Source organism: Branchiostoma belcheri, unplaced genomic scaffold, assembly GCF_001625305.1.
Source record: "Branchiostoma belcheri isolate BF01 breed outbred unplaced genomic scaffold, Haploidv18h27 scaffold24, whole genome shotgun sequence".
NCBI lineage: Eukaryota > Metazoa > Chordata > Leptocardii > Amphioxiformes > Branchiostomatidae > Branchiostoma > Branchiostoma belcheri.
The window spans coordinates 874,177-893,806 of NW_017803843.1; the positions used below are offsets into that span (position 1 = coordinate 874,177).

The 19,630-nt window shown below is 41.6% G+C and overlaps 2 protein-coding genes across 2 annotated transcripts in view; one reads left to right on the top strand and one right to left on the bottom strand.

Moving 5' to 3' along the window:
* Window positions 1-2,000: 2,000 nt before the first annotated feature.
* LOC109470922 (carbohydrate sulfotransferase 12-like) lies at window positions 2,001-6,060 on the bottom strand. The gene is made up of 6 exons (XM_019770020.1): window positions 6,030-6,060; window positions 5,668-5,753; window positions 4,596-4,921; window positions 4,102-4,222; window positions 2,696-2,833; window positions 2,001-2,453 (listed from the first exon to the last, which is right to left on the bottom strand). The coding sequence occupies exons 1-6, from the start codon at window positions 6,058-6,060 to the stop codon at window positions 2,181-2,183; spliced, it is 975 nt and encodes a 324-aa protein (XP_019625579.1). The 3' UTR covers window positions 2,001-2,180.
* A 6,959-nt stretch (window positions 6,061-13,019) lies between these two features.
* The window catches only part of LOC109470923 (probable pre-mRNA-splicing factor ATP-dependent RNA helicase DEAH2), a 22,197-nt gene continuing 15,586 nt past the window's right edge, over window positions 13,020-19,630 (top strand). Inside the window, exons 1-3 of the mRNA XM_019770021.1 lie at window positions 13,020-13,231; window positions 16,787-17,018; window positions 17,567-17,704. Coding sequence (XP_019625580.1) covers window positions 16,794-17,018; window positions 17,567-17,704 — 363 coding nt within the window. The 5' untranslated portion in view covers window positions 13,020-13,231; window positions 16,787-16,793. The remainder of the gene's footprint in view (window positions 13,232-16,786; window positions 17,019-17,566; window positions 17,705-19,630) is intronic.

The window sequence follows — 19,630 nt, forward strand, 5'->3', positions numbered from 1 at the left end:
ATTTTCAAAATAAAAAAAAAACGTCCATGCCCGGCATTCCAATGCTGGAGCAGGAAAGCTTGAAATACCTACCAAAACACTTGAATACAGACATACTGTCAGTATGGAAATGCTTCTGTGCAGGTGTTAATCAAGTTAAATCCCAACAGCCAATCAGCAAGAAGTATAGAGGAAAGCTGCATGCCTATTGGTTGATGCCCTGCATTCCATTCTGATGACTCATGCCCAAACGTGGTAAACAAGGCAGACTAACACAGTAATACATTTGCTATAACACAGCCAAAAAACTCAAATAAAACCATTCTAAAAGCCTGTATCACAATAATTTAAAAAACGCCTAGGGGTATTTGCCCACTGTACCTCCATACCAAATTTCAGGACCTTAGGCCCTAAAATGAAGAAGCTGAATCCATTTAAAGATATGGCAGGAGGAGGAGGAGAAGGAGGAGAAGGAGGAGGAGAAGAAACATCAGAAAAAGCAATATGGTTTCACCACACCACTTCGTGGTGACGTGACGAATAAAAGCCTCATCGCAGATACATCATACTGTGTACATGTGTCCTCAGCTTAGCGAGTTGTAAGGTAATACATGTATTAAAAATCAACTTGAGACAAATTTTGCATACCTGTGATGTTAGAAATTTCCTTGTGGATGCTCTCGTCTCGTACTTCAGCCGTGTTCTTGTCGTTCTGCTCTCTGTGGTCCAATACGTGTACGTGCCATATCCTGGTATTGGTTTGTTGACAGGTTGTCACATTTGTTGACATCTTGTCACCCCGCAAGACGCAGACAATATAACACTACCAAACACAGTCGTCCGCTACTGTAATGCTGAAACTGCTGGACACAATAAACTACGACAATGCCACCCGGATGAAATCAATATCCGTATCAGTATCTTTTGACATACATACCCACATTTCTAATATTGATCGCAAATGTGGACCATTTGAACGACCTTCCCCTTCAGCTTGTTTTGCACATCATTGCTTTAGGGGTCTTTGGGAATCTTAATCTATACACTAACCCTCTACGCCACAAACATCACGATGTGAATGGACCGTGCTGATACGCTTAAATTAAGTTTGTCTTGTCCATCATTAGGACATAGCCTGTCATCGCCCACACGGCGTATGATACTCTATTTCATTTCATTTATTCATTTTACCAGGAAGTATATGTACACATTCAGGGCAAAACACTGGTTGTCAGGAGTTCATGGGAATAGGGGGGTCCAAACTTAGTCACTTCTTCCATTCGGACGGGTTATTCGCCTAGATCTGGCACACGTGCTAACATGTATATATACAACATTTCAGTTTTGGCATTATGCAAAAGTGATAGTTTGGGTCACTGGATGGTCCCTCCACGGTCGACACCCCAGTGGAAAGGACGAAGAGTTCCTCGTTAACAAACATGATTCACTGAGGTTAACGACTGTTACACACCAGCAGTTTTGAGCCTTGGGGCTTTAAGACAGGTTACAGCGGAGCCTATACTGTTCATGTACACATGGGCAAACATTCCACTCCATGAAAGTCAGTACTGCATGTTATATTTATTACTACTTATATTGTTTGTTTTCACATAAAATAAATAAATTATTTAACAGCAACAACAATGATGATGAGGAGAGGAAAACGTTGTTTTTGTTGTCCTCCACCTGTCTGATAATAAGAGTGTGATAACAATTATGTTTGTAATTATAACTTTCTTGACGACTTTGTGTGGACAGTCCCTCGTCCTAATGAGTCCTACCATCAAAGATCGTTCAATATAAAGTCAGCTTAGCTTCAATAATAAGTAATCAGCAATAGTTGAAAATAAGCTTTACCTCGTTAAGAAAAAACTTGTACAATTTAAAACAACGTTGTACAAAGTGTTTCTGTCTTTACGCGAAATCATGTGGAGTAAATGATAAAAGAAACCAAAAGATTTAAGCTTATAGAAGATCTATTAAAATCAAGCAGAAACGTTCTAAACTGCTCATTTGCATTTTCCCCCTGTGGTACATATTCTGTATAGTAATTTTCATTTTCTATCTTTGCTATATCAGCTTACAAAACGTCAAAGTCCTCGTAGTAGATTTTCAGGACAGATATGTTTCATAATCTACGCGTCTTAGTTCTCATATCTGCTAAACTAAATCAATTTCAAGAAGACGTTTTCTCGAATCGGCTACACCTTTGCCTTTGCTTCTCGTATCTTTGCCAAATCCTGTTCGAAGGAGTACCCAAACATGCCAAAGTCCTCCTGGAAGATGTCCCGGAGAGGCAGTATGTCTTCTATCGGGACTTGGCCGTAAATGCCCCCGAAAACATTGTCATCGTTAGCTTGTCTCGGCCGCTGTTCCGGCAGAACGTCTTCATTCGCTGTGATGTTGTTCTTCTTTAGGAAAAGTCGAACATCTGAGGCGATCGTGTCCGTGTGGGCTATGAAGTCGTAGTTAATCTAAGGGGAGAAATCTACGTTAGACGTCAAACACACAAGGCAGAAGCGCGCACAAGTCATGGTTTGTGTGCAAGAATTATTGGAGACTCAAGGTTGCACGGCGCGCAAGTTATCATTTTTTCATATAAAGCGACCTTTACACAGGACCAGCTTACGGCCTCTGAAATGCACTATGTGCCGTGTCTGTCGACATTCGAACACGGATATTCGTATGCAACTATTAAGTGAGTGTATCAAAGTACCTGGCATGGTAGGCAAAGCCGGTTGTATGATGTCCAGTGCTCATTGTCAATTAGCCTCTTCGAAACGGCGAAGAGAAAATCTCTAAAAGGTACCGGTTTTGTGGTGTTGAATGCCTCTTCTTCTTTCACTTTGCTTGACTAGAATACAAGCAATAAATTTACTTTTGCAAGAGAAACTACACTTAAGCCACATACATCAGGGTCTTACAACTATCCCTTAATCTCAGGGGACGCCATAATTTTTGAAAAATTTCTGCAACTTGTGGTCAACTGCTCATCAAGTCACGTGTCCTATTTGCATAATGCGACGGTGGATTACTAATACATTTTACCACGGAAACTACAGTGCATGTACGAGTATAACCCTGCTTCTACCGGACGAATCTTTGTTAACTCTGATCACTAGAATCTTCGAGCTGGATTCTAGTGTGTTGTGGAGAAGAACTCCAAAAATAATCTACAACAAAGTTATATATATGTCACAGTAGAGATGCAAATCCAGTAGAGTTGCCAACTCTACTAGTAGAGATGGGAATCCTAGTATTTATACTACTGAGTTCCAATCTCTACTAGTAGAGTTGGGAACTCTACTAGTAGAGATGGGAATTCCAGTCTCTACTAGTAGAGATGGGAATTCTGGTGTTTTTACTCCAATATCTACTAGGAGTGTTCCAGATTCTCTTACCAGACATTGGAATTCTAATCTTTTATAGGACAAATGGGAATTCTTTGAGTTAGACCAGGATATTCTCCAATTCTAGCAAGGAACAATTTTTTTAAATAGACTGAACACCTAAAGTTTCAAATTTATCATATTATAAGGTAAGCCTACATTCACAATTACTATAAATTTAGTTAATTAAATTGCTTAATATTTCAGATATCGAATTGTGCTTCTATCAATACATCATATCAATTCTGCTTTCTGCTGATCTGTTCACTTTGACATCAACTTTGGAACTGGCTTGGTATGACTGATTACCTCTTATATACCCAGTCACCAACTAACTGGAAAAACCGGTTTAGCACATTGATCATGAGTCTCTAACTCATAATGGCCTGATGAAAATGTCTCTGTTTTACATTTCAGTGGCAAAAAAATTAAGTGATGTTGGGTAATGATTGAGGTGTGAAAATATTCAGTCTATTTTCCAAAACATTTTTAGGTAACTAATATGACTGTGCCCTTACTAATATGACTGTGCCCTGCTAGAATCGTATAAATACGATTTCCATCTCTACTAGTAGAGCTGCCAATTGGCATCTCTACTAGTAGAGTTGCCAACTCTACTGGATTTGCATCTCTACTGTGACATATACATAGAGATACAAAGTATATATACATAGAGATATGTATATGTACAAAGAGATAAGTTTGTTTTCCGGACTGAAGAAATGTTTCATACCTTGTCTGGTAGGTTGCGCTCTTGGTATGTTCTCAGTCGACGATTTAAACTCCTGACCCACCCAAAGTTACCGTTTTGCTCTGGCATGTAGACGAATTTGTTGAGCCACGCAGACGCCAACCTGGGGTGATATATATAGTGGAGGCAGTTGAATTCAGAGTTCTGAAGGCTTCTATGGTGTTAGTAGGGCCAATGCTGTTGGACATATTTAGTTTGTAAAACATTGAAACGACGTAGAACGATTCTCCCCGTGAAACTACATCCTTACATCAGCAGAAAAGTTTTAGACTGCTTTAAGCCTGCTTTAAGCCGATGCGAATCGAATTTCCCGTAGCCATGGTGGGGGGAAGTATTCGCGAGGCCAAGTATACTCGGCTGCGTGTGATAGGGAGTTTAAGAACAAACATTTTTGGTGTTTGTTGAGGAACACTTTAGGAAACTGCTTTTGCGGGTACTTATTTAATAATATATATGTAGTGTGTAAATAAGCACACCTCTCCAAAGGGTCACGGACAACGATGATCTTCCTGTAGGTCGCGAGGCGCAGACTTGCTTCTTCCTCGCTGTACTGCTTTAATGAGTTATGCCCTTGTCCGTGGATCCAACCAGGCCTGTGTTCGTGACGAGCCGTGTAGTTATGTTTGTCTGCTAAAAACTCAGCCTTACTAACACCGCTCAGCAACTCGGTTTTATTGTACTCCAGATTGTAAAGTAACAGTTTCATTGTTTTGCACGCAGCTTTGGGGACGTAGCAGTAGACCGTTTTAATGTTGTCATAAATCAGTAGATGGCTTTTGACTTTGGCTTGCGATGGATCCACCTGAAAATAAAATAAAAAAAGAACGAAACTCAGCCTCGGGTGGAGTGGGTTTATGTTTCAACTTACAATGTAGCTAGCCCGACAACATTTAAAACTACATTTAAAATGGTCTTGCTTTCAAACAATATGTAACTGGTTCTAGTATGTTCAGTTCAGAGAAACAAAACTAGATTTGAATCATTTATGTTACGTCACGATGGCAAAACAAGTGAAAAATTTGTGTATCATACCTCAGTGAATAGTTTCACCAGCTTGGTAAATAAATGGTTAACTTAATTCTTTGTATGTATAACAGCCAGGAGCCAACATTTCGGTAGTCCTTCGAATTCTGTTACCTTCCTCGGAGAAAATGAATACTGAATGGTTCTACTTCCTACTGCAGGTAGGTGTCGCTTATGGTCGTATTCACGCATTTAAGGATGACATCGGACTATAGTTTTCAAAGGTGATGCATATATGTCCTAAAAGATATTGTCTGCAACAGGCAAAATCCTGATGCGATGTTGACCAAACACCCTACAAAATCCGTGAGGGATCCGGGTTTCGCACAGGCGCAGTACGTTTTGCCGACGTGCTGTTATAACCCGGGATTAGTCACATGTGGAACCCCATACTTTACACTGCAGCGACTCCTAGCTGCAGAGGGAAGTATAACAGCCGTTATTGTCCTGGGGAACGTAGCAGAAGGACACCCGAAACGCTTCCCAGCTCAAGTATCTCCTGTTTCTTGTACAATCGTAACGTACCGTTGCAGAGTTCGCACAGTACGCCTTTAACGTGGCGAGTCTGCGGGACTGTTCCTTCTCGGCTTCCGCTAAGATGTCCCAGTTATCTTGAGAGAAAAAAAGGAGAGATACACGCATGACTTATTTCAAGACCATTTTCTGCATTTTCAATGCAGAATCGCTGATCCCAGATGTATGGACCCTATAGATATTATGAAAAGGCGTCCATTAGACGGGCGATTTTAGGGTACCGGGGCGGAATTATTTGAGTAATGGTGTGACAATGTGACCCGGAAACGACAGGGGATAAATAGAACGCCATTACTATAAGAATGGTGTGAAACTACAAAATTGCAAATATAAAACGAAAACACTTTATTTACCTTTTCCCCCAGCCAAGGCACCAATTACCATTTCTTTATGTGATAGTTCGACTCCGTTGTTGCTGATGTACATGTACATATAGGCGGCTCCAATGCTCAGTATCAGGAAGGACAGAAATAGCAACTTTGGAGTTGGACCGAAAAAATTCATCTTTATTATTACCATATTTTAACAACGACGTTTTATAACTGGGTCTATGTCTTGGATAGCAGACACTGCAATTTGTGGCGTTTTCCGATGGTGACGTTCAAGGGTCCTTCCACTTGAATACCTGCAATTTTGAGAAGAACCCATTACTTAAGAAAGCAACGTTACACTGTCAAGTATAAAGTAATTGATAGTTTATGCTATAATTATGCCCAAGTGATCCTCAGTAGTAGTAGTAGTAATACATGTATGTATTTAACCTCCTTGGTAATAGTAATAGTGGTGGCAGGTCGACTAGCGGGGTTAGGCTGAGTTCACATTTCCAAACCGGGGCCCGGCCGGGCAGTCTTATGGAACGAAGAGTATGATATAAAAGACAAGAAAGCACAAAGAAGTTTTTAAAAAAATGAATGATGGGAACTATTTGCGTATATTATTGATATAAATTGTTGATTTTTCGTTAAACGAAACAGCCCGACCGAGCCCCGGTTCGGGTGACATTTCAAATGCTGCTCGGATACATGCTCCTCACTCACCACGTATAGGCCAGAGGGATAAGTTTGGTTCACGTCTACTCTTTTTTTGACAGGGAAGTTCTACTAGGGTTTACTCCCTTGCAAAGAAGTTAAATCTTGCTTTCTTGGAACGGTTTACTCCTCGGGACTTCTGTGCAGGTCTATCCCCCGTATTATCTAAGTGTGGTGAGTAAGCTCCCGTCACAGATTCAGAACTTTCCCCCGAACACCAGCCAGCCGACCATGGTTGGTGTTCGGGGGACCGGATTTAGGCCACGCCTTTCTGTATGAAATGAATCGAATGTGAACTAATCGTACCGTATGTCGTAGATTTGAGAATTAAGGAGTGCAATAGTTTTTAAAGAATTTTTGTACACGCAAAACTTGGTACACGTTTCTTCTCACATCTACTACCACGTACGGCACGGCCGTCAGGGGAAGAGAAAAAAACGTCATACGCATTATATACTACGGGCATTGTACAATGTACGTGACCGGAGCTTAACTCTTTATAAGGCAATGTTCAGTTCAATATAAAATTGAGACAGCAAATGTATCGTACCTGTGATGTTAAAGATTTCCTTGTAGATGCTCCTGTCTCATACTTCAGCTGTCTGTGTGTTCTTGTCGTTCTGTTCACTGTGCACGTGGCACGAGGTCTAATACGTGTCACATCGATCCTTATTTGGTTGGTTGACAGATTGTTATCATGTCATTCGGCAATAAGCAAGTTCGTTCCTCATACAATATAACACCGCCAGTCTGCCATGCCAAACCACTTCAAAGTAATGCTGAGACTGTTGACCACAACAAAAATTTTAGCAGACGTTTCCCCTCAGATGAAATCAACTTCCATATGTCAGCTGTATTGGACATGCGATTGGACATGCGTACCCACATTTCTGATTCAAATGTAGACTATTTTGAACGTGACGTCATGCCTCCAATACTAACCTGGTCGCGATATATTTTACGATGATGATAAAGAAACGACTGCTTTATTCCGAGGAAGATGATTTCACAATATTTTGCACAGCACTTTGAAGTTGCTTCGATTTTAGCGGTGTTAGAATTGTAATTTTAGGAGACAATGTTAGATCTTTATCTTGTAAGTACTGCACAATTCAGCCTATACAAATTCGTCATCATCTACGCAATTTTTGCACCCGTCGCTTGGACTGATGCAACTATTGTATAGTTGAACCCTGACAGTGGGTTTACCTGGCAAATAGATGTGACATGCTGAAATTACGACCACAGTAGCCGCCAGTATTTAATCATGCACGGTTGAAGGGAGCTGCCATGTTGTTTGCCACTCTCACCTGACTCGACTGCTCTATAAAACCCAGCTTACCGTACACCAAAATCCATTTAGACCTGGGTAGTTGGCGAGAGAGCGCGGTTGAGATTTCTCGGCAAGCCTCGCTTCTCTGAAGCCACCTTCTGTAATTCTACTCCACTGAGTCTGTAAGTTGGAGTTTGAAATTTCGGGGAAAAGTAACTTCGCCCTGACAACCTGATCCCAGAAAGAACAAATCCCAGAAAGAACAAGGCTGTCACTTGAGGTAGGTACAGTCACTGTTTCTTTTATGAGAACACATTAACGGCCTTTATTTGAGACACTCTACATTGTATTCACGTTCTGTCATTGATCGTGGCAAAGATGTAAAAACTTAATATACCTTCTACTAAATAAAGAAACCCATTATGGTATTGTTTGTATCCTGCATTGTTCGTTAATCTAGCATTTAATTCAAGACAGTCAAGTCATCCGTGTACAAATGTGACGACCTAAACTAGCTCGGAGACTTTCTTGAGAATCGTAATCTATCTTTAGAGTTTGGAAAGGAAATCCGCACTGACTAGATGCTACGTTGTAAGGAGTACCATTCACTTGAATCAGTTGTAGAGAGGTCAAATTGTCACCATGATGCAGTTCAGCGCAATGTTACCGTGGTGTATGTTTTTTTTCTATTCCAACATTTTACTCTGCAAGCAGAAGTTGATGGGGGAAGATCGTTACCTTTTTATATATGTTTTTTTTTTGTCGCTACCCTCACCCTTGGGTGGCGCATTGGACCCTCTCTGGCCAATGGATACTTCCTGGCCAATTTCATACCGTCTTTTTGCCACCCTAGGATCTGCTTACCTTGGAGAATGAAAACTCTGGCCGCCTTCTCAGTAGAGCTTCGATTTCTAAGTAGTCGACGGAGCCACTTTTAGGTCATGGGACAGTGAAGAAATTGGCCCGCGGACACTAAGTGTCACTAGTGATACAAATGAAAGATACAAAAATGATAGCGTTTGGCGCCCAAACCAGTTGTAGAGAGATCAAATTGTCACCATAATGCAGTTCAGCGCAAGGTTATCGTGGAGTATGTTTGGTAAAGGTTGTACCGCTTTTACATGTACCTGTGACAAAAATTGAACACCTCTTCAAGGCCCACTGCACTTATAAAAAGAAGGTCTGGGATCGAACCACTATTTTGTGTACATAAGGAATATGGTTCTTTGTAAGCTATGCTATTTGGTTGACAAGATGATTGCGAAGATAATCCTACCAACTAGGTTAGACATACCTCACAATTACAACATCCGGGGCAGCGCATTTGACGTTACAAAGACGGCATATTGAGCTTGTTTTATTGAAGGACAAACTGTGCTTGATCTACATAAATGCCATGTTCATAACGGCTAAAGATACCCGGTAACAGTTTGACCTGATAATTGTTAATACAGGCTGACAGTCTAACCAGGACCGTTTTGTTTCCAACCTTCTCTACATGTAACTACACTACCCCATGCTGTGTGTCAGGACCTCATAAGTAACAGGCTGTTAAACTCTGCTGTTAAGCGCAGATAAAACATGACAAGAAAACGCAAAGGTAGCACCAGGGCCAATATCGATATCCCTTTACTACCTGCAACGAATGCATTGTAACAAATTGAGTGAACAGATTGTCATAAGATGGCGGCTTCCTTGGGATAATCGTACAAGTGAAAATTCAGCTGTCTTGTTATCGACAACGTTTAAATTCTTGTCGGTGATTTGATGTGTCACAGTATTGAAACTTCTAGTGGGGCATTAAACAAAATCCAGCAAAGACCTCCGACCAAGGAGGTTAAATACTTGTATTTAACCTCCTTGTTCCGACGAATACGACCGCATCGCAAAGACTTTCCTCTGTGTTTTTGACTCACATTCCCCTACTACCAGATTTCTTGCCGTACAAAAAGTTAACCGCTCTTTGAGTCCTACAAAATGGCGCCTCCTCCCTATAGACCCTTCAGGTAAAATACATAAAATAGATTCAGTGAAACATAATAACAACATCGTAAAGAGATAAACCCAACCCTGCGTACGTCTCACTGTTTTGCCTTAACCTGTCAGCTGTACGGTTAAATGTACGTCGCATTGTTAAGATGCAGTGGTGTGACAGCACCTACATTTGGTCCGGCCCTATTTTAACACTAATACGTGCTGTAAACCCTTCCCAGTGTTGTTTATGCATATACAATGTATTGTAGTTGTCATCCCTTTCATATGCCGCACTGCCTGTCATCGTGACTAAAACAAAGGAGGTCGTAGTTTATTAACATCTCTGCTCCGAAAATGTTTTTGCTTGAGCAAGTGCGTTATGACAGAAAAAAGCAACATTGCTGAATCCAACCTAAACAGCTTTTGGTTTCTCAAAACTGTATAGATTTCGACATTCCCATAGGCACAGGTAGATTTGTTAATAGGAAGTATCTGAGCAGGTATTAACAGTACACTCCAAGCCTGGGAATATTTCCATACATGCTCAGATACTTAGTCCCATGGAAGTTTTATTTGATAGTGGGGGAGTGGACTTCTTCCTGAAGTGTGTTTTAACATGTATCACTGTGTCAAGCACCATTACTATTACACTGTTTAGTAAGCACAATCTAACACTCTGAGTACAAATCAACTGAAAGGTTTAATTGGTAGGAAAAATGTCAAGTTTTACAGTGTCACCCGCAATCACAGTCTACTGTTTACTGATAAATATCATGGAACAGGTCACGGACTCTATGATTGTATCGTAGAAAAAATATTCCGAAGTTTGACATGTGCTTCTGCCCCGATAAACTACCATGATTTACGTTTACAATGTTTTATAAGAAAAGTGAAAATTTTCTACAGCTTCTATGTTTACTTGTGGTCAACAAAGCGCCCCCTGAGGTCCAATATACATATACGTCCACCTGCACTTACAGACCTGTTTTTGTACTCTCCAAGCAGAGGTTGTGGGGGAATGATCGTTACATTTTTATATATGGCCCTTTTTTTTTTGTCCTGACCCCGTCGGTGGCCGCGGAGCTTCTCTGGCTAATGGATACTGTCTGGCCAATTTGATACTATCTTTTTGCCACCGAGAGGGATCTGCTTGGAGATTACTGTTTTTGTATCAACAACATGCTTGCCACGCCTCCTCATTGCCGACTTGCGAGGCTTATGAACCATGGGAAGAAATCGATTAAAGAATCATTCATGCAATTTGCAGTTATTTCTACATATTGAAAACATTTCGATGATTTGAATACATAGGATGATGCGTGATTGTGGTTTGTACACGGCATGTGTACTTATGATTTTTTTCCAAAACATTGCCACATTTATTATCAACAGTTCAAGCTAGATTGCGGTTACTTTACTTTTTATCAACAACAAAAAGTGGACAATGAAAGATGGCCAATGACGCGGACTACGGACGTCTGTGAAACAGATCATCGTTTGTGATGACGGCGTGTCTCTAGCCTCCACCACCTAGGCCTTCCTACGGGGGTACGGACCCTAGAATTCGATAACAAAGGGAAATAGTTGGCCAGGAGTGTAAGTACGCGAGAGGGGTGGTTAATGCCCCCTAGCTTTAACTGCACGGCCAGTCAAACCCCAAGGCGGCAAACTCCCCTGGCAAATACTATTCCCCTATATATCGCCAGCGTAGTTAGTCTGGTAGAGACTAGCGCCAGTGTCTCAAGGAAACCTGCCGATTTACCTGAGAGATAACCTTTCTCAGGTGTGTAAAGAGATACCTGGCTCATCTGTCCGTCCCGACATGACCGGTCAGGTGCCCGGGTAAAGGTATCATCACCATACTCCGGCATCAGTGATGCGAAGCAAAGGTGCTATTCATACACACACCCTCCGGAGTCCTGATACTTTTCTTCAGGGCTCAATTAGTCCGTGTCGTCATGGCTGATGGGTTCGCCAGGCTGCCCATTCTATGTACGTCCTCCATGCGTCACACTTTTGTCGCAGTGTACAACATCAGCTTCAAATAAAACAAACCTTGATTAAACAAATTAGGAAAACTTTGCGGAGATTTTGGAGTTGTTACTGATACAGTGTTTTGTGGGTTTATATTGGGCGCCATACATTATATCCACGTCGTTAAACTGTTGTTATGTCGTGCTTTCTATGTTTAACATTCCCTCCGGCATCTTACGGCGCGGTCACATTCGTCGTAGGTCGTCGTAAAATTTTGACGTTGTAGAATTTTCAAGCAGGCTGTGACAGAATCAACCGCCGACAAGGACATAAGACAGTCTTTCCTGTAACTTTAGAAAGATAAATGTGTACTACTTATGCACAATATCCCAAGAATGACTTCAGTTTGGGATCGTACGACGATCGTTACTGCCTATATGTGACCTTACTTGCAAGCTACATCACGGATTATGGTTCGTGGTCGATCAATGGGAAATTTCCGACATTTGAATGGAGCATGGCTTAGCATGTTACAGCCAATACTGTGTTATTGACACAGCTGTAGCGTCACGTCCGTACAAGGACGGTATAAACGTCAAGAAGAATTGTCAAATTCGTTTTGCACTTCTTTACCGTTTCTCATTGCCTTTCTTGCGCTTCTGTGGAACCAAATATCTACAGTAACTGTTTTGTATCAGCAGTTTTGATCCTCAAATACTACATCCTTCCGGCTGTTAAAAGATGGATTCAAAATTCAAAGACGTCAGATTCCAATTACGTGGATTGAATCGGTGCTAGAAGAATACAGAATGATCATTGAGAAGTATTGAACCTATAAATAAATTGCTAAACGTAACCATATTCTACAGTTTGTAACAAGGAAAGTGCGGTAAAACTCTCACATAATCTAAAGAACTCCTGTATAGTTGAACCCTGACAGTGGGTTTACCTGGCAAATAGATGTGACATGCTGAAATTACGACCACAGTAGCCGCCAGTATTTAATCATGCACGGTTGAAGGGAGCTGTCATGTTGTTTGCCACTCTCACCTGACTCGACTGCTCTATAAAACCCACCTTACCGTACCCAAAACACCCCATTCAGCCCTGGGCGGTTCGCATGACGGGGCGGCTGAAACTTAGTCTGGGAACTTTGTGCACTATCTCATGGGAACGGCACAATCTTACAGTCATCCTTAGTATTACTCGGACCTTGTGATTTTTTGGAGGCAAAGACTGAAGCAGCTACGCTTTGATAATAGGAAGGTTGATCTGAACAAGAACAAGAACAGTGCTGTTACATGAGGTAGGTACAGTTACTCGCTCGCGATCGGGTGAACATTTTGTCGTGGTCGGTCCTGCCTTGTTTACGTTTCCTGCTGGTCGGTGGGGAATGTTTTGCAACGTCATATTTAATGCGAAATCATAGTTTTGTTTACCCAAAATCATGCAGTATGGTAGACTTTGAATAAGATGTTTCAATTCCTCGTGTACAACGGCGGTGACTTCAACCAACATGGGGATTTTTTCCTGACCCGTAGCCGATAGATTTTAGCTTAAGTCACACGCTGGAGGACTTCAATAGTGCTGTACGAGTGGGTCTCGCTTCAAACAATTGGTGGTGAGATCGAGTTTCACCACGATGCAGTTCAACGCAAGGTTACCTTTAAAAGTGTACGTATGTTTGGTAAAGGTTGTGCCTCTCTGGTGGCTGTGACGGAAACTACTCAAGACTAAGTTACTGGACCCGTGTAAAGGTGTTCTAGGAACAAACCTTTGTTTTTGTTACATGTTCATTGATGCAGGCCGACTAGAGCTTTAAGTATCAAGTGAACAGTGCGAAATTTCTTACCTAGAACAATGACCCGATTCAGTATATAAGCCTATTAAGCCTCCTCCGTTTAGTCGACTGGTAGGAATTTTACCACGCGGTTTTACAGTTGACGGACGGAACTTGATCTTGATTTTGGTTCGAATGCAATGCACCACGGTTTGCAGTACGGGTTTGGGTAGATTTCACATATAGCTTAATATAACATTTATATACACTTATATTTCAAGGATCATTCCGGGTGGTACAATTGCCTAAATCAGTGGACATATAAAGATTTGTTCCTAGAACTCCCATACACGGGTGCAGTGCACAGTGTCCAGTGAACATTGATTAATGTCCGTAACAATCACCAGAGGTACAACCTTTGTAGGTTATTATTGGAGCCAAGAAGGTGAGCGGCATATTCACGTGGAAAGCATCTTTCTCGTTGTACTTCAATGCTTTCTTTGTTGTGTGTTGTGATATTTGAAGCAGGTAGCGCACATTCTAGATAGCGTATAGGAATGTAAAAATGGACTCCAGAGAGCTGATTACAGGCGAGATAGACCCCGGGCACGTCCCATTGTTTTGTGTTTACCTGTCGGGTGTGCGGTCAAACCAAGGACACGTCTTTGGTTAAACTTGGCTGACAGTGTTGAACCTGTAGCGAACCGTTAACACGCCTTGGTGTTTTGTTTTGTAAACTGTTTTTTTCCTGAGACACAGTTGTTTGTGCATATATCATGTTGCCAGTTTGTTGTAAATACTCCCTCTATGTAAGCGTGATTTGAACAAAGGATATACGAGTGGCTTGTTGTTATGTTGGCCCAAATTCCATTAGCTGTACTCCAACCAGTTTAGGTTCAGTGCATTTTGGAAAAAAACAACTAAGCGGCTCAGCAAAGCATGTTTTCAACACCTACCACTCCCTTAAACCACAAGAGTTAAGAGTAAACATGGCGCATTTCCAGAACCTACATTTTGTGGCAGTTGTTTGTGGGCCATATAAGAAAGGTTTGTGACATCTTAATTATCATAACAACCCGCCATATCCTGGGAGGCGCCAGTTTTAATGGTTTGATGATGCTTATGAGTAGATGCCGAAGGGCAAAACAGACGTAAACGCTGACGTTACCTGCACACTTTCCCATGTTTTAAAGATATGTGATCAGCTTTCTACAGTGGAAGAAGATGGTTTCCAACGTTTGAGAGGACTGTACTAAGGTACTAAGGTTTACCGAGTGGGTTTCTGCTGATAAGCCTGGGTGCCATCTGATTTGTAACGGGGCTCATTAACATTACTCTGCATATATTATGTTAATGTAGATTGTATTCTCTGACTAGGGCCCGCGAGTGCAAAGAGCCTAATATCCAAGGCAGATATTTTGGTGGCTGCAAAGACAGTATCAAATTGGCCAGGAAATATCCATCTGCCAGAAATAAAAAAATACTAGTATGAAAAAATAAATCCTGATAAAAACGAGCCAAAAATAAGCCGAAGCCTTAACCTCCGCCTAGGGAGGGCAAAGAGCCCCATTACAAAACGGATGGCACCCAGGCTATCTGTTTATTACAATGGGTATGAGAAGTGCATTGAGTGCTGTACGTCAGTCAGTCAGTAAACTAAAGGAAACAGCCTTTAGGAGAAACAGAAGAAGGTGAAGGATACCCAGTGTAGATGGCTGGTATAATTCATAGTTTGTAATAGGCATAGTATATATAATAGGTGGGCTGTGACTATTGGTTACGCTGTGAACCAACCCTGTAGCTACCAATCAAGACTTGTAAATACTGTACTAAGTAGTGCTTACTCAACAGTCTAGATGTAAGGGCACTTAAGACATGCAGTGATATATGTCAAAACATACTTGACGAAAATTGCCCCCCACTAGCACTATAAAATATCTCTTTACAATACATGACGTTAGAATTTAGGTCACCGATATGTGGTGGTTATTTACGATTTTACCTATTTCAAGCTAAGCAAGAGGGCGCACCCAGGCTGTCTTATAACTCTAACGGCGAATATCTCGTCACTATTACACGTACACGAGTACTGTTAAGGAATATCTTTAAATTTGAGTTTAAATCAGTGAATATTTTCTACGAGATGACAACACACTTTTAATTGGTGTCATAAAAAGGTGTAGATGGAAGATTTGGATTAAGCAATTAGGGTAACTCGTGTTATTGTCACTCGCCTTGTGAAATCTTTTGCTCAGCTTGAAGGTCAATTTCCAGTATCATCTTTTCATTAGGGTGGAGATCACGTTGGTAAACTTTGTCAAATGCACACATACGTGATTTTCTACACCTACGATATTTACCCGTAGTCAACATCTGGTCCTTATTAATCTCTATAAATCGCAAGTCAATTGTACTTAAGGCCACTTCAACCTTCATCAGCAATAAAAGGCGAACCTGGTAAATACTAGATGCTGGAAATCGTCGTGCCACTGTTTGCTATACTGCATGGAAGGTGGACATACCAATGGTATAAATGCGTTTAAGTTGGGGAATGTTTACTTCGTAAACAGTACGTACTGTACTTAACATCGGTACTAAATAAAAGTAATAAAAGTCCCATAATTTCATTTACTACCGTCGTTAAGTTCAAAATCACCGGACGTGACTTTTATCTGCTGTTTTGTTAGGCCTGATACTGTTCTGAAAGGAAAAATTACCCAATATAACTAGGATGTACTACCATTTTCACATCCAACTTTTCGTGTAGAAGTATATAAGTCAACAGAGCACACGTCGTTCTTCAAGATAGTTTTAATAGCCTGGACAATCTGCCCATCAAATTTCGAAAGCTTGGTGTCTGATATCCGAAGAGAGACAAAGCATGATCTATCTTGTTTTCACGATACGAATGTCGTTTAGTAAAATCTATAGAGAAGAGTAAGGGTGGCCTAGTGTGCTTGGCTGAAAAATACGAGGCGTAGCGAAGCCACGTTACACTAGTAGTTACCTGAAACTACCTCAGTTGAGGACGACAAAATGGAAAAAAATTGACTTTCGCATATTGCTTATGTTCACATATAGGTAAAAGATGTCGACCAATCAGGAAAACGGCACAGCAAATGACGCCAAACCCGGTGGAAGCGGCACCAACTTCACTAACGGCTACCATGGGGGGAGGTCGGAGGACAAGCCTGCCGGAGATGCGGAGGCGGCCGTGTCGTGCGGCCTGGGCGCCTGGAGACCCAACTGCATCCAGAAGTGCGCGAACGCCAAGTTGTTCTGTTTCGTCCTGGCCTGGTTCATGTTCTTTGAGGTCAGTCTCATTTTTGTTACGTAATATATACAAAATCAGGATAAAAATACGCCCGTTGTTTGGGGCATGTGTGGATTTCAAAGTAGAAACAAATTCACGGAAAGGATGCAAAGATGAATTTGAAAAATGACTGAATAAAAGCTTTATGAAGCCAATACATTTTAAAGAACTGTGACAGGCAAGCATCACTAATCCGTACAAGTTGTATGCATGATGGGGGCGTGGGTTCAAATCCCACTTCTGACACCATTTTGTGCCCTAGCCTTGTCCTTTCGCGACAGACGTCTTGAATCTGCCTTTGCAACTAGTTTAATCCAAAAGCGTTCGCAGAGGACCTGACATGATGTGTTCTCTGCGTTCAGTGGCCGGAACAGAAGAGATGGAAGTGTGGTCTTACGTTTCCTTAGTATGCTTAGCTACTTAATATTCAAATGTGGACAAATGCATTACAGAGACTTGCATGGGTGCTGCCCTGGCTATCATCACGGACAATACAACATAACACCGTGCTTTATATTGAAGATCACGTCCATTCTCTCCCCCTCCAGGGCCTGATGTACAGCGGGTTCTTCAAAGGAGCGATCACATCTCTGGAGAAGCAGTTCCGCATGCCGAGCTCCGTCAGCGGAACTCTCGCGACAGTTGCCGAGATCACGGCCGTCGTCGTCGTCACCTTCGTGACGTACATCGGAGGTTTGCGTCTTCCTTATCGTTTTTACATTCAGCCACGTTGAATCTATGGTAAATCCTTTTTTATGGTACCCAAAGCAATTTCAGGTTAGCAAAACCGGATTCTAAGATTCTCAAGTATCCGAGACGGTTCTAGCTATTTATTGATGGTACCAAGAAAGAAAGGGACTCCTTATGTAGCTTGTTTTGGGCCATTTCAAGCGCTTCAAGTATGAAATAATGACGAAATGTGCTACGAAGTGGCACTAACTGTCAAAATCAGTCAGATTTCATCCATAATACTCTACTTTTAGTAAATCGCATTGGGTGCCTTTACATGCCATATTAATATTATAAGAACTGTGGGACATAATTTATACCATGGGAAATATTGGCTCTGCCCTACGTCATGTGTATGACTGACCATCACCTACCTCTTCACCACAGGAAAGTCTCACAGACCAGTCATCGTGGGAACAGGCTCTATCTTACTCGGTGTCGGCGCGATCCTCACGGGCCTCACCCACTGGTGGGTGGACATCTACGACTACGGCGGCGCCGGGAAAAACTTCACCATCGATCAGTGCACAGCAGGCGGAAACGGAAGTGACGCGTGCGACCAGGGCACGTCCACCGGCCTTCACCCCCTGTTTCCTGTCCTTGTCATCGCGCAAATCATCATCGGGCTCGGCAACACCCCCATGATGACACTTGGCATCGCCTACCTGGATGATCATGTGAAGAAGGCAGACTCGTCTCTGTATCTTTGTAAGAAATACTATGAATGAGCTTTCCTTTGGCAGTTTAAAGTTTATCCCAATAAATGTCTTATTATTATAATTAGTCCTCAAGTCGAAGATATAAGTTTAAACTTCACTAATCTCGTTCTTTGTTTGTTTGTCCGTTAGCCTGTTGCTGGATGATGCTGGTGTTCGCTCCCGCCGTGGGGTTCCTGCTGTCCGCCATAACCCTGACCTGGTATGTGGACGTTGACCGCGTGGACGTCTCTACCATTGCCATCACACCTCTGTAAGTAAAATCACTTACTAACTAAACGGCAAAATGTTTCAGGTTGACAAGTTAGATACATACTCTGTGAATAATTATCTTAAACGAAACGCAAACTGTGTCAGGTTGCAAGTTAAATACATACATGAGGGCACAATATTGTGATGGACAAGTTGCGAAGGAATTGGGTGCGTCAACCTCTCACATAAAAAGCAAACACTCAGGATGTACTTCAGAGAAATTCCATGTGAATTCTTTGAATGTTGAGAGGGCCCCTTTGTCGAAAATATACTGTTTTGGAAATCTACTTTTCTCTCAAAATCTGTATACACATGTGAGTTGGACAAAAAGAGTAGTGGCAACACATGAAGCTTTATCATCTACCGTACCAGCTTTGACTACAGTTTACCGTGCGTGATATGGTACATCGCCGCTGATGCCTGTATCTTTTTTTATTCATCAATACACAAACAAAACATAAACAAGAACAGTGTGGCGCGGCTTCACTCAAGTTTTTAACTTATTTTAACAGCGCCACACAACAAAATACAATTGATACATAAATACACAAAGTTGAGATAACAGTGCGCCGAAGTCCCACCACCCCAAGACATTAGATAATACTCATGCTAACTAGAAAGGCCAATATTTGCTTTGGAGCAAATACAGCGATGGGTTCACCACATTTTACCACATGGCAGGGAAAGAATGAGAAACACAAGGGAAAACAATGATTTACATTGATATAACTATAATATGAAGTAACATACAACTAAAACAACAGTTGGATAGCTATTCCCTACTTTATTGGTTAGGATTTTTAATTGCATAATGCAAACTGTTGATTTTCAAAATAAAAAAAAACGTTCATGCCCCGCATTCCAATGCTGGAGCAGAAAAGCTTGAAATACCTACCAAAACACTTGAATAAAGAC

Coding starts and splice junctions, on each gene's coding strand:
- LOC109470922 (XM_019770020.1), bottom strand. CDS start 6,060: ATGGTAATTGGTGCCTTGGCTGGGGGAAAAG. Junction 5,754..6,029: donor TGCCTTGGCTGGGGGAAAAG/GTAAATAAAGTG, acceptor TTTTCTCTCAAG/ATAACTGGGACATCTTAGCG. Junction 2,834..4,101: donor AGCGCAACCTACCAGACAAG/GTATGAAACATT, acceptor CTTGTATTCTAG/TCAAGCAAAGTGAAAGAAGA.